The 14,372-nt window shown below is 41.1% G+C and overlaps 1 protein-coding gene across 2 annotated transcripts in view; it reads left to right on the forward strand.

The window, feature by feature from the left end:
* The window catches only part of SYNPR (synaptoporin), a 290,110-nt gene that overhangs the window by 59,486 nt on the left and 216,252 nt on the right, over nucleotides 1-14,372 (forward strand). Inside the window, exon 1 of one of the 2 annotated variants that reach the window (XM_067755078.1) lies at nucleotides 1,974-2,111. The exons of the other annotated variant lie outside the window; for it this stretch is intronic. Coding sequence (XP_067611179.1) covers nucleotides 2,052-2,111 — 60 coding nt within the window. The 5' untranslated portion in view covers nucleotides 1,974-2,051. Of the gene's footprint in view, nucleotides 1-1,973; nucleotides 2,112-14,372 lie in introns of those variants that run through there. 2 annotated transcript variants of the gene reach the window in all.

Below are 14,372 nucleotides of genomic sequence, written 5' to 3' on the forward strand. Positions count from 1 at the left end.
CTTCTTGTGTTCAACAGAATTTGCTTATAATAACAAACTGGGCATAAAAAAAAAAAAAGATCCGCAGTATCAACAGCCCTTTAGATAATGGAATACACCATTTTCCACTTGACGCAATTGTCCAATATTCTGCAGCCTCTCCCTTTTCCTTACCTATTTTATGATTCATAAGGAGGCAGACACTTGACCTCACAAGTCAGAAAGCCCTGGATCCTCATTTTAGAAGCTCTGCTTTTTTTCCTAATATGGAAGTCCCCCCAAAATTTCTTTTGGTCAACTTCAATGCATAAACTTTTTGAAATATAGAGGCAATAGTTAATATGTAATTATAATATTAAATCTTACCATATTAATATATAGATTAATTCCTTCTTTAATGTATTCAGATCCGAGTGGGAAACAGGTGTAGAGTCAAAGAAGATGGTTCACTACAAAGGGAGTATTAATAAGAGTGTAGCTGGTATAGGGGGACCACATGGGGCAGGGCATTTGCCTGGGGTTTGTAGCAGCAGAGAGGTTCTCATCATAAGCCCAGAGGGATGCAGGAAGAAGCACCTGTGGAATCTGGAAAAAGGGAGCTGTCATGAGAGAGTGGTGACCTCCAGTGAGGGGCATAGCCTGGTCGAGGGGCCCTTGTGGGAACAAGGCTGAGGAATCAATCACTCTCCCCCTCTTCCCCATCCTCTGATCTCTGGCTGGGCTCCCGTTGGCTGAATCCAACCCATAACAGAGCCCAAGGGAGCCCATGGGTGTGGTCTACCTAGGTTATCTCCTGGGGAGAGGATAGGGGAGAGAAAGCTGGGAAGTGGATCTGGAGAGACAAATTCATATGTTTTTAAAAGATTTCTATCCTAAAATATTAATTTTGAAATATTGCCTTTGTCAATTTCATCATTTACTGAAACTATTATATTTGAACTCTATTCATGGATCAATTTTGTTTTCATCACTAGAGCTATCTCTGAGTCATCTAATATGGTTCTATGAGATCTTCATTTTTTAAATAATAGAACTTCTAAATCTTTCTATGATCCTATTACTGGAATTTTTTACCCAAGTCACAAACAGACTTTCACATATTATTATTTTTTCATTCTTCTTATAGATCAATTATGTTTATATACTTTGCTATATAACTACTTACTGTTTTACTTCTAAAAATGATTTTAAGAGGTTATTTTTAATGGTATTTGTTCCTTCTACTTGAAAGGTCATACTAATAGAAAGTATGAAATATGTATTAAATTTCTTTGCTTCTCTTTTGACCAATTCTATCAGCTTGCCTTAATAAGTGTACAAAAGTAGGATTGACTGAGGTCACTTCAGAACTGTTGTGCCTTCCCCAAGTGGCACTTGGTGATGGAATACCGTATAATTTGAGAGATTTTGTAATGATATACATGTAAGGCTGTTCCTTTTTACTTCAGGAATAATTTTGTGAGGGAAACATTCTCTTGTTCAGACATATGATGCTAAAACTATCTAGATCTCAGTTTCTTCATCTGTAGAATAAGAATAATACTTGTACTTACTTCAGAGAATTACTGAGAAAAATTGAGAGAAGGTAACACAAAACTGAGGACATTCTAAGTACCTAATGTCATTTGGTTCATGTTAATTATTTATAAGGTTTCTCAATGGCCCTAAATAATCCATTTCTTTAAAGAACTATTTTTAAAAAAGAATTTATTTGGCTGCACCGTGTCTTAGTTGCGGCATGCAGGATCTTTTTAGTTGTGGCATGTGGACTCTTAGTTGTAACGTATGGGATCTAGTTCTCTGACCAGGGATGGAACCCTGCATTGGGAGGGTCCTGCATAGGGAGTGCAGAGTCTTAGCCATTGGACCACCAGGGAAGTCCCTAAAGAGCTATCTTAACTGACGAGTACTCAAAGTCAGACTAGTAGGTAGTAAGATTAAAGGCATGATTCAGCAATAATGAAATGCAAATGTGTGGTTGAAAAACATTTTCATCTGGTTGCTGTGGATAAATTCCCTCATTTCTAGTTTGAATTTCGGCAGGAGGCAGGCTAGTTTCTGGACGATTAGAGATGGTTTATGAAGACCTATTTATCTTCTGCCTGAATTCCACACCTACCAGATTCCTTCCTGTAAGTAAACTATTGCTGAATCTACTCGGACCTCTTTCTGTTGGTTTGAGAACTGAAGGACCTTCTGCCTCATTTTAAACAGTTCTCTTTGCCCAGTAGGTGGCAGAGCATGGGTGAATCAGCTGTACCTGCCTCAGGTACCAAATGATGCTGTTTTGCCTTGCTTTCCATATTTGTCTTTTAGTTCCATTCTGGTTCTTTTTCTTGTCTTTCTCTTAAAGGTAAAATGCAAAAAATAGGAATAAGCCATTGAGTTTGTCCAATTATATTTAAGCTAATGAAAGCTTAAACTGTAAGCTGTTCTTAATACCCTGGCATTATATTTCTAAAAGGCAGGTCTTTCTGTAGTCCCTTCATGCAGAAACTGGTAAGAAGAGCTAACATGTCATGATTTTCCGTTTCAGTATCCCTTCTACAGCATTGTAGGAAAGGAATCTTAATTATCACATTTACAGTTATAATTAGTACTCCAAATACTAAGGAGAAGGGAAAACATGTAAGTTAATCCCCCCCTACACACACACACACACACACACACACACACACACACACACACACACACACACACACACTTATTAACTTTTCAGTGGACGGGGAGATTTTTCCTTACAATAAGGACCTGTATCATCCTAGCTTCTCATGCTTGCTAAATTGCCTACAAGGTCTTTGCTGGGGATGAGAGACTAGGAATAGGGGAGTTCTGTCTCGTTCATTTTTTTTTTTTTTTTTTTGGCAAATGAGGACGTCAGAGCATACCATGATAGAGGGAGAAAGAAAATGCATATTGCTACAGTCGTGTGTTTGTGAGTGAGTGTGTGCTTTGTGGTGAAGAGGACAGAGATGTTTCACCATTATGCAGAACATCCCAAAGGTATCAGGCAAAAGTGTAAAGTCAGGTGCTTCAGGGGCCAGGCAGGTCACATGATGCAGGAAGCAGGCTGGCTGTTAGAAAACCATCAATGTGTGAAATAGAAATGACTCTTGCACTCAGTAGTGACATCACAGAAGTGTGCATGTGTGCACATGAGAGACAGACACACTGGGGCAACTTGGAGAGCCCTTGCCACTCGTGGTTAATAGTTTAACCAGCATTGTGTGGGCTGAACCATGTCTGTAGCCTGGAGCTGCCCCAGAGCCCATCAGTGAGTGATTTCTTGACCTCTTATCAAGGTACAGCTACTCTGGGCCCCTCTTAATCCCTCCTTGTTTCACCCGTGAGGAATTTGACCCCCACTGGGGTTACCTGAGGTCAAATCCTCACTTTCTTGACTATGTGCCTTTTCTGAGACACTTTGCTTCCCTCTTGCATATTTTTCCCTCTAGTACTTAATCCTAATTGTTTCTTAGATTGTCCTAAAGTGACCAGTTATCTCTCATCTTTGTTGGTTTTGCAGGAAGACATATGCTCAGGGTCTCATAGGTCAGAATTCTGAGTGATCCACTCACTTGGTCTTGGTGAATTTAACCCTCAGAACAGATAGGCACCGTGAGTTACTGCTCGTTTATTTGTTGCAGGTCTTGCTCTTTTCATCTGCTTACTTCATCTGGTTTCAGGGATAAGAGGATACTCTGTGCCTAATGGGTTTGACAGTTTGAGTTCAATCTGCAATATGATATACATCCAGTAGAGGGCAGGTGTGCTTTTCAAATCAACTGTGTGAGTGTGCAGTAGCGGGGAAATAATTTCAGCTGGCTTTCCTCTAATGCTCCAAGAAGCAAGAATTCTTGGTTATTTGTTGCTTTAAGGAAATGTAGGCCAGGTTTGTCCTAGCTGATAAAGTAGAAGCAGTGGTTTTTTCTCACTTTTAGGCAATAGAGATCAAATTTGGGAGCAGTGGATGATATACTGAGAAATACTAAACCGACGACAAATTTCTAAAGGTAGATGTGACATTTGGTTTTGTTAATCCCTAGCTAGTTTGTTTTTTTTTTAAACATCTTTATTGGAGTATAATTTCTTTACAATGGTGTGTTAGTTTCTGCTTTATAACAAAGTGAATCAGTTATACGTATACATATGTTCCCATATCTCTTCCCTCTTGCGTCTCCCTCCCTCCCACCCTACCTATCCCACCCCTCTAGGTGGTCACAAAGCACCGAGCTGATCTCCCTGTGCTATGTGGCTGCTTCCCACTAGCTATCTATTTTACGTTTGGTAGTGTATATACGTCCATGCCCCTCTCTCGCTTTGTCCCAGCTTACCCTTCCCCCTCCCCATAGTCTGTCATAGAGTGAAGTAAGTCAGAAAGAGAAAAACAAATACCGTATGCTAACACACATCTATGGAATCTAAGAAAAAAAAAAAAAAGGTCATGATGTACCTAGGGGTAAGACGGGAATAAAGACACAGACCTACTAGAGCATGGACTTGAAGATATCCTGGCTAGTTCTAGAGTAATGTCCTATGTAACATAGTATTCAAAGATTATCTAATATTCATGGTTTCCTTTATTCAACTAATTCAACTAATTTGAACCCCAACTAAGAACTTGCTATATGATAAGTAAAGTTCTAGGCACTAGGCATACTGCAGAGACAAGAAAAACTCATCCGTGTGGTCATGCAACTTACATTCTAAGTAAGGGTGAAGTAAAACAAGTGAACAAATGAATGATGACTGATTCGGGTAGTTATAACTGCTAAGATCCTATGATAGACAGTGTGGAGTTTGAGGGGCAGTGTGGTTCAGGTGATATGAAACGTGCTCTCTGAGGAGGTGGCATTAGAGCTGACCTGAATGAAAGGCAGGAGCCAGCCAGGCAAAGACTTGGAGGAGGGGTTCCAGACAGAGGGGACAGCAAGTATGATGGTCCTGGGGTGGGAACGATGCCAGTGAAGCTGGAGTGGGGAGAGCTGGGAGGAGAGGGGGTGAAAATACACTGAAAGAGGTGGTGAGGAACCTTGCATCAAGACGTGCAGGTGTTGGCAAGGAGCTGCTGTTTGCCTCGTAAAATTGTAGTTTTAGTGTCATCCCCCCGTTGTTCTTGAAGCTCGCAGAAGAATCTCCCAAGGAGCTTGTCAGATAGGCAGAGTCTGCTGGAAATTCTGATTCGCAGGTCTAAGTTGAGGCCTATGGCTCCTTCTCTTTAAGCTCCATGGCTTCCCTTTGCAAGGGGTCCGTGGACCACATTTTGAGAAAAACGCTGGTTTATCAGTTAGGGTTCTGTGGTTGCAAGCAACAGATTTCAACTCCAGCTAAGTGAAGTAAACAGAGAATTTATGGAAGGCAGCTGGGGAGCTAATGGAACAAGGGGAAGTTGATTAACAAGACCCAAAGATGTTCTGGGCAGCTAGATTTGCAGAAACAATGGGGCATCTTTTCCAGACACTGCAGTGTAGAGATCAAGTCCAAGCCAGGTACTCTGCCTCCCAGTGCTATTTACCCTTTCATTACCACCTAGTTATTAAGCATCAACCAAGGGCCAGGCATTGTGCTAGGCACTGGTGATACAGTGATAAACAAGTGAGTCCTTCTAAATCCATGTCTTCCTTTCTCCATGTACATTTATTTGTTAATTGAACAAACATTTATTAACACCTACTGTATACAAGGTGCTGGGGGTGAAATAGAAATCCACCAAAGAGTCTTCATCTTAAGGAAACATATAACCAAGGAAGATAGGCACAACTAGTTTATTAGGGGAATTCAGAGGGAAAAGAGATTGCTATCAACCCACAGGAGTTGAGATGTCCTCCCAGGAATAAGCTGGATCATCATTATTCGTCCTCCTTGACAGTGAGGGAGACTTCACGAGGCTGCGTATAGTTAGGCGTGCCATGGGTTACCTTCTAAAATGGAACCTCTGACTTTGGCCTTGAGCCTCCTGTGGTTTAAGCTGCACATTCTGGGCTTATGTAACATTCATGCTGGGTTATAGAGTCCTTGGTCATGCAGCACTGAGTGGAGCTTTGGGGATTAGCCAGGAGTTGGATCACAGTGAGGACAGGTCAGTTGGATGATTCCGGCCCTCCATAGTCACACTCCTGCCTGACTCACTGGTGACTCCAACCCTCCTCATCTCAGCTCCACTCGAAACAAACCATCCCCTCCACTTACAAACGTTTTACATCACTCTAAGCTGTGAATGCATCCAGCTAGGTGACTGAGGCGGGCTTCTTAATGCTGGGGGTGGTGATATGATAGGAATCCATGAAGAGGCATTGTCTTAGCATGGAGAGATCTAATTTTTTGTGTGAATTTTAATACACAAAAGTAGAGTGCTGTCAGCTCCTTGTTTTTCACTTACTTGCTTTTCATGCTTTATGTTACATTTATTTATTTTTTTAATTTTTATTTTATATTGGGGTATAGTTGATTTACAACGTTGTTAGTTTCTGACATAAAGCAAAGTGATTTAGTTATACATATACATATATGTTATTTTTTAGATTCTTTTCCCATATAAGTTATTACAGAATATTGAGTAGAGTTCCCTGTGCTATACAGTAGGTCCTTATTGATTATCTATTTTTTGTGTTATGTTTAGAAAGACCAACTGACACTTTAAATTTGAAGGGTTTGGCTTTCTTATGAGGTTGTATGTAGGAAAGGTAAGAACACAGATTCTGAGGTCACGCTGCCTGTGTTCAAATCTCAGCTCTGGCGCTTCCTCGTTACAAGAACTTAGGCAAGTTGCTGAACTTCTCTGTGCTTCAGTTTCCTCTTTGTAGGAGCTCTGATGATAATAACTATCTTATAGAGTGCATCAGTTAGCAGTTGCCATAAAAGTGCTGCGTAACAGGCTACCCTATAACTCAGAGGTTGAGTTGTATAAATAAGAGTCAGTTGGAGGTTAGTGGATTATGCTGAGCTGAGATCACCTCGGCTGGTTCCGCTCCAAACTGCAAGTTAGGGTTTGCTACTCCCTGGACCAGCAGACTGGCACTTCTTATGATGATGGCAAAGTCATAAGATAAAAGCACATAAGGTCTGTTAAGAGGTAGACTTGGAATTGGCACACCATTACTTCTGCCTTGTCCTGTTGACCAAAGCACATGGCCAAGCCCAAAGTCAAAGGGCAGAGTTATATACTCTGCCCCTGCAGTGAAAGGAACTGCAAAGTCGTATGGCAAAGGGAGTGGCTACGGGGAGGAGTGAAGAATGGAGACAAATAATATACACAACACATAATGTTATTGTGGGAATTAAATATATGAATATGTCTTAAGTGCTTCAAAAGGTGCCTGATACATAGTAAATGCTATATCAGGACTTGTTTTTTATCGCCATTCTTTTTCTAATGTCGTCTTGGTCTAGAAAATTTTGCAGGAATGATCATTAGCATCTTGAGACAGAATGGAGCCTGCTTTATAAGCTAGGGACATGCATGTTTATAATAAGCATCATCAATATTTGTTGAGTGTGCTTTCATATCCATTATGTAATGTGACCTTCACAGTAAAGCTGGGGAGTGCGAATGACTTTGCCTTTTGCAAGTAAGGAGGCAGAAGCTCACAGATGCAGACTTACAGGACAAGAGATCTTAGGATTTCACCCAAGGTGTCTGGCTTCAAAGCCTGTGGCAGTGAGACCAGCATCTACTGCAGGCCCTAAGCCCCCACCTCCCAGATCATTCAGATTTCCAGGGCTAAGATAATGGCCGTTGATAATAGTTTTCCCACTGGTTGTCCCAGATCTTTGCTGGCCCCACTTCCCAATCCATTCTACACTCATCAGCCAGGGTGAGTCTTTAAAAATGCAATTTTGAGCATGCTACTCACCTGCATAAAATCTTGAACAAGTTACTCTTTCAAAAATCTTAAGATTCTTAACATCTCCTCCAAGACCCTGATGTTCCAGGTCCTACTTTGCTTTGCATCCTCCATCCCCTCCCATTCTCCCTTGCCTCTGGGTGCTCTGACTTCCCCAACCCTTGCTCAGGCCCCTTCCTTAGCATGAGACCTTTGCAAATGTTCTTCCTCATGCCTGGCCCTCTCTCCCCCTCTCCCTGGCTCTCCACCTGGTTGTTTGACTCATGTACCATGTTGTAACCTGGAAGACCACTTCCTCAAGGAAGGTGCCCTGTCCTCCCCGAAGGTCAGTTCCTTCTTGCCTGCATTCTCTCAGGGCTGTTCACCTGCATTAATAGCACTTGTCAAAGCTGTGACCCTCTGTTGGGTATGATGTCGCCACAGGTAGGATGTGGCTCTTCAACCTGTGACCTTCTCTACATGCCACCCAGCCTTGGGACTCCAAATTCCCTCCTACTCATCCTTGGTCTCAGCTCAAGCCTGTCTCCTTAAGGAGCAGGACATGGCATTGTTAGTCTTGTCTTGCCTCATCCTTCTCTTCTGTAGTACTTTCCACAGTTGTAACTTTTTTATTCATTATCTGCCTTTTGTACAAATCAGTAAGCTCCATGAACTTAGCAATGACTGCCGTGCTCATTGTATTGCTAGCAGCCAGCACAGGGGCTGGTGAAGAAGCTTGGTTAGAGTTGTTTCACTAAACACCATTGGAATCACAAGGCATCAAGAGTGTTTCATCAAGAGTGTTTGGCTAACTTCTGTGGGGTTCTTTGGAACTTTGTTCAAGGAATACAACAATCGCATGGCATTCATTAAACACCTACTATGTGTTAGACACTATTCTAAATGCTTTACAAACATTATCTCATTTAAACCTCAGAATAACGCTCTTAGGGTTCTGTTATCATTCTCTCTATTGCTGATGGGGGAATAAAACTGAGAGAGACAGGCAAAACAATTTGTTCAAGGTCAATAGGCAATGGTGTCTTCCCTGAATCCCCGAGACTGGGTCAGTGCCCTCCTCATTTTGCTGTGCTCCCAAAGGACTCAGGACATGTGTCATTGTCATTACTGCCCCTCTCCTCATGAGACTGTGAGAGCCAATGGTCTCACTCATCTTTCTAGTCCCCATGTCTACATATCAAGTACCCAATTAATGTTCACCGAATATGAAATATATTTGTCCCAATACAAACCCATAAGCAGCTTCAGAAATGGAAAAAGAAGGATTTTCCCAATAGATTAAGGCAAATGAAACTAAGCAAGGAAATCAGTAGAGGTAAGCAAAGCAGAAGTAATAATAAAATCTATACCCTCATTGACTTGTTGTAAGACCGAAATGATTTAACATGTAAAAAATGCTTAAAACAGTGCTTTTCACGTGAAAAATGCCCTGCAAATAGTAACTATCATTATACAAACCTTTGTGACTTGGCCCAGACATCAGAGACCTGTTTCTCACTTCTCTGGAATTGGAATGGGCTTTCTTGGCTTTGGCAGGGTTTGGATCCTGTGTCCTAGCTCTGTCCCTGGTTGTGCCTGGGGGCTGAACAGCCCTTAGCTCTACTGCTGCTCTAAGGCTCTCACCCCCTCCCTGTTCCCTAGTCCCACGGTATGCTTTCCCATCTGAGACCCAAAGATCCCTCCCACTTTAGGCTGCCTCTTACCAACCTCTCTGGAATCTCCACTCGTAGCTTGGAGCCTGGCCTAGCTAGTTTCTGGCTGAGCTAGGATAGTGGCCCAGGCAGTTTGACATTAGAACCACTGAAGGTAAGCACTTTATGATCTACCTCTCCTTCCTCAAGAGTCTCACATAAAATTTAATGTCTTTCCATTATTTTTTTATGATACTAAGAATTTGTAAAAAGCCTTCTATCTGATATTAAGAAATGCAAATATTTTCCATGTTTTTCTTCAACATATACACAGAAAAATGCTGAATACCAGACACTGTGCGGGGCTCCGAGGAGCACATGAGTGAACAAGAGAAACACCCTTCTTCTTCTAGGTAGTAACCTAATGAGAGGCTGGCCTTCAATAAGATCTCCATAGGACCTTACCTTGTACTTCATGTAGAAGAATTTTATCAGATTCTCCCAGCAAGAGAGTATACCCACCTCTAAGTATCTGAATGTGAATTGAATGTCTATACCTGGGCACAGAATAATAGCTCTCCACCCTCAGAATAGCTCTACTGTTAGGAAAATTCACCTCAAAGTTGGATTGTTTGCACTTTGTGACAGAGGCTCAGTGTAAAATCACAGTGTGCTACCAAAGGAGAAAAAGCAAACTCCCTGTGGCTTTGAGACGTCTCCTGAAATTTCAGGTTGGCAACTGCTGGCTCTCCCAGAGAGAGGCTCTTTTCTGTTTGAAGTTGTGCCTCTCTCCAGCCCCTCCTCGCCACCAGGAAGTCACTTTGAACCGCACTGTTGGCTCCAGGCCTTTGAAAACTTCTTGCTAAGGAGACCAGGCAGCAGCTGTGTAATATTCTGACTTTAGAGAGAGGTGGTTATCTTACAAACACATCTGGCTTCAAGTCCCAGCTCTTTGTGACTACCTGTGTGATTTTAGTCAAGTTTCTTAATGTCTCTGGACTTCAGTATTCATATTTACAGAATGGGGATAATAATAATAATTATATGCGTATTTACAGAATGGGGATAATAATATATGCCTCAGTTTCCGGTTGCAAACAACAGAAACTTATTTTCGTAAATGTAAGGGGACACAAGGTGGAGAATTTATTTGAAGATTATGGGATAACTTGGGTTATCCCATAATCTATGGGATCCCATAGGTTATCTACCCATAATTGATGGGTAGATTTAGTGAAAATACAAAGAAGCATACTCAAAGAATGACAATTAAGCAGTCCTGGGGATTCATGAATTAGGAATTAAAAGCTAGTCTCATCAGATTGTCAAATATACATCCCAGTTTGTACCCCTCTTCTGAAATCCAGACTTAATATCCAACTGCCATGTGAAATCTCCACCTAGAGTTATAATAGGCACCTTAAAATTAATATTTATAAAATAAAATTTGCTTCTTCCTCCAAATCCTGGCCATCCCTATTTTTGTAATCATATCCCCTTTCATCCAGTTACTTTAGCCAAAAATCTTATAGACAGCTTCATTGTCTTCTACTCACACCTCACATCCAGTCCATCAGCAAATTCTTCAGTCGTGCCTTCAACCTATACCTGATTCTCACCACGTCTCACCTCCCACACGTCAGCCACACAGAAGCCCTCCTATCTTAACTGGACAATTGCAATGACCTCTTATCTCTTCTCCCAGCTTCACTTCTTGCCCCTGTCCCAATTCTATTCTATGCAAAGAAGTCAGATTAATTATTTTTAAAACAAAACTAAAACATATCACTTATCCTTGAACCCTCTAATGACTTTCCATTTCATTAAAAATAAAATCCAACATCTTGAGTTTGGCCTACAGGACCCAACATTATCCAGACACTGGCTACATCTCCAAACGCGCTGTGTAGCTCTCTCCCCCTTACTTGGCACTTGACCCTCCTCCATAGTCATTGAATAGACTATAGATTCAACCAACCTTGGGTCAATATATTTGAAAAAGAACTCCAGAAAGTTCCAATAATCAAAACTTGAGTTTGCCATGGGCAGGTAACTATTTAAATAATATTTACACTGCATTTACAACTACATACATAGTATTTACATTGTGATAGGTATTATAAATAATGTTGAGATGATTTGACGTATACAGGAGCATAGGTTGTATGCAAATACTACACCATTTTATGTAAGGGACTTGAGCATCCATGGATTTTGGTATGGGAGCCTGGAGGAAGGTATCTTGGAATCAATCCCTCATGGGTATGGAGGGATGACTATATATTGATTCCTTCTGAAATCTGTTCCTTTCAGTCCTTTCTTTCTACAACTTGCTCTATACCTTCAGCCTCTTGATAGACAAGTAATAAGACAAAATTTCATGGAGAGCCAAAGCCATTATCTGAACGATTCCTGAGGAAAGTGACTGTTGGCACCAATAGAATTACCTGAATTCCAAACAGTTCCCTGAATCTGGAGACTGGGTAGTAGTGAGTATGACGCAAAAATTTCTACAGTATTTATGTGCAACTAATCTTCATGGTAGCAAATACAGCTTTAGGTTTTTATACCATCCAGAGTAATGTTCTTGTGTACTTAAAATATCGGAAGCCAGCATCATTTCCCATAATTATTAGTTGTTTTATTGCTATCTGGTGCTGCAATTTAAAAAATTCTCCATGCACACCATCTGTGTTATAGGAGGAAATATCAGCTCTTTGATGTTTAGCTATTTAGCTATTTTCTTCTAAGGAAGATAAGAGAAATAGTAATAATAATAATAATTTCTCATGTTTAACTTCACATCTTCTCCTTTGAGTGTTAAAAAATTAGATAAGCAGAGCCAGCAACATTTTCTCCTTTCTTTTGTGTATGAATACCAAGACTCTAGAAGTTTCTGAGACTTTCCCAGGGACTGTAGCTGGTAGGTGACTGAAGAGCAAAGCAAATTCAATTCTCTTGAAACCATGGCTTAGAGACAGATGAGGTGTATTCAAAATCTGGCAGCTGAAATCCATGGGCTTGTGTTGTTGCTCTTACACTGATTCTCTCTGTGATCTTAGGCAAGTCACTTAACCTTTCTGAGCCTCGTTTTCCTCATCTAGAACGTAGAAAATGATAGCGAACTCCTGGGGCTATTGTAGGGATTAAACAAGATGAGCTGCTTTGTACTCATGTAATCATTTATTTACTTATTCATTGAAGTATTATTTGAACCCCACGCAGTTTCAGGTAATGTCTGGATACTCAGAATACAGCCCTCAGTAAGACAGTCTTTGCTTTTATGTAACATCCAGACTAGTAGGTAACAGTGAAAGTGCTTTAAGGCTCACGTAATAGTATTTCCTTCTGCTCTTTTTTTATAACCTCCTCTGTAGAATCATTGCCTGCACCAGTTATGAAAATTGTGTATGATAATGAGGAAGAGCATTAAGTATGAAAGGAAATTTATCACCACTACCTTATTACTATTGTTGGCACTATTATCCCCAAAGAAGCAGGTTCCTGGATTTGGAAGGATGATAAAATGTTAACAAATACCACTGAGTAATAATAATATTGAAGTTACTACCTGCAAAAGCTTTCCCATACTCAGCTCCTGTTCTTTTTCCTGTTTTCGCTGACAAAAAGAGGGACCATCAGTCTAGAAATGTAAAACACGTCACTGCTAAGGATATTGCATCTACACTGATGTGAAGTGGCAGAAACCTGGATGAGTCCATTTGTCTATTCTAGATGAACTGTACTTTTGTACAAGGTAATAAGCGAGCTTCTCAGTTTGTTTGGATATTGGTGATGCTTTTTAAAAAGGGGTGGGAGAGGTAAGTAGATAGTACGACCTATAGATTCAGGAGCTTAATGTCAATCCAGTGGCAAATTTTAGATAATCCAATAGATAGATGGCTTATGAGCACATAGAGAAGGAAGAAGGTAAACTAGAAGTATAAACTTCACTGCCTCTTTAAAAAAATAAGGTTAGATCAAAAGAAATTTTGAATGGATATGTCTGGATGTAAGTAAGGTATTTGGAAAAATCACTCAAGAAATTCTTGTTGTCAGCTTGGATAACAGAGTCAGTGAATTCTAAATTGGTTGAGCTGTCAAACATAAACTATAAATTAAAAGCCACCAGAGTTCAGATGGTCTCTGTCCTTGGTCCTGATCCATGCACTGCCACCAACAACTTGTATTAAGACCTCAAGGAGGGGTTCCCAAACATTTGAATTACCAGGGGCACATGGGGGAGATAAAACTACTTAGATCTAATGTTGGAGATTACGATTCTGTGGGCGTGAGATGGGACCTGGGGTGTTCTACTTTAAACAAGTTACTTTCATCAGTCTTGTACATGACATTAGCTTGGAGGATAAATGAATACATGAGGTGGCTCAATTATAATCTCAAGTGACCTGGATAAACTGAAACAAGGCCAAGTTTAATGAAATGACATCAAAAACATAGGGGTAAATGCAGAGGTTTACTTTGGAGGGTCTGGAAAGCCATCGGCACTAGTACATGAAGGGGGAGTGATAGCTTAAGCTCAGTGATTACAAGCAATATGTAGAGGTTGGCTGACTGCAAAGTAAAACCATGCCAGCAGAGGGCTGTGGCTTCCAGCCCAGCAAATGTGAGCTGACGCACAGGCGATTTGCCAAGGGACGAGAGTTCAACTGTACAGCTTATAACTCACCCCGCAGATTCCACCGTGTGACACCCTGTGTGTTCAACCACCAGAATGTCCTTCTAGAAGAATAAAATTCGGAGTTCCAATGATCTACAGCAGTCTAGTCCAGAGGTACTCAAACAGAGTTGCGTGGATCTCAGGGTTCCACAGGGAGGCTTCCTGACTCGGGGTTGTGTCGGGGAGGCAGTTGATGGTGCTCAGCATTCCTGCCCCCAAGGGAGCTTCAACCCTAGC

The sequence above is a fragment of the Pseudorca crassidens genome, chromosome 10 (genome assembly GCF_039906515.1).
Source record: "Pseudorca crassidens isolate mPseCra1 chromosome 10, mPseCra1.hap1, whole genome shotgun sequence".
Lineage (NCBI taxonomy): Eukaryota > Metazoa > Chordata > Mammalia > Artiodactyla > Delphinidae > Pseudorca > Pseudorca crassidens.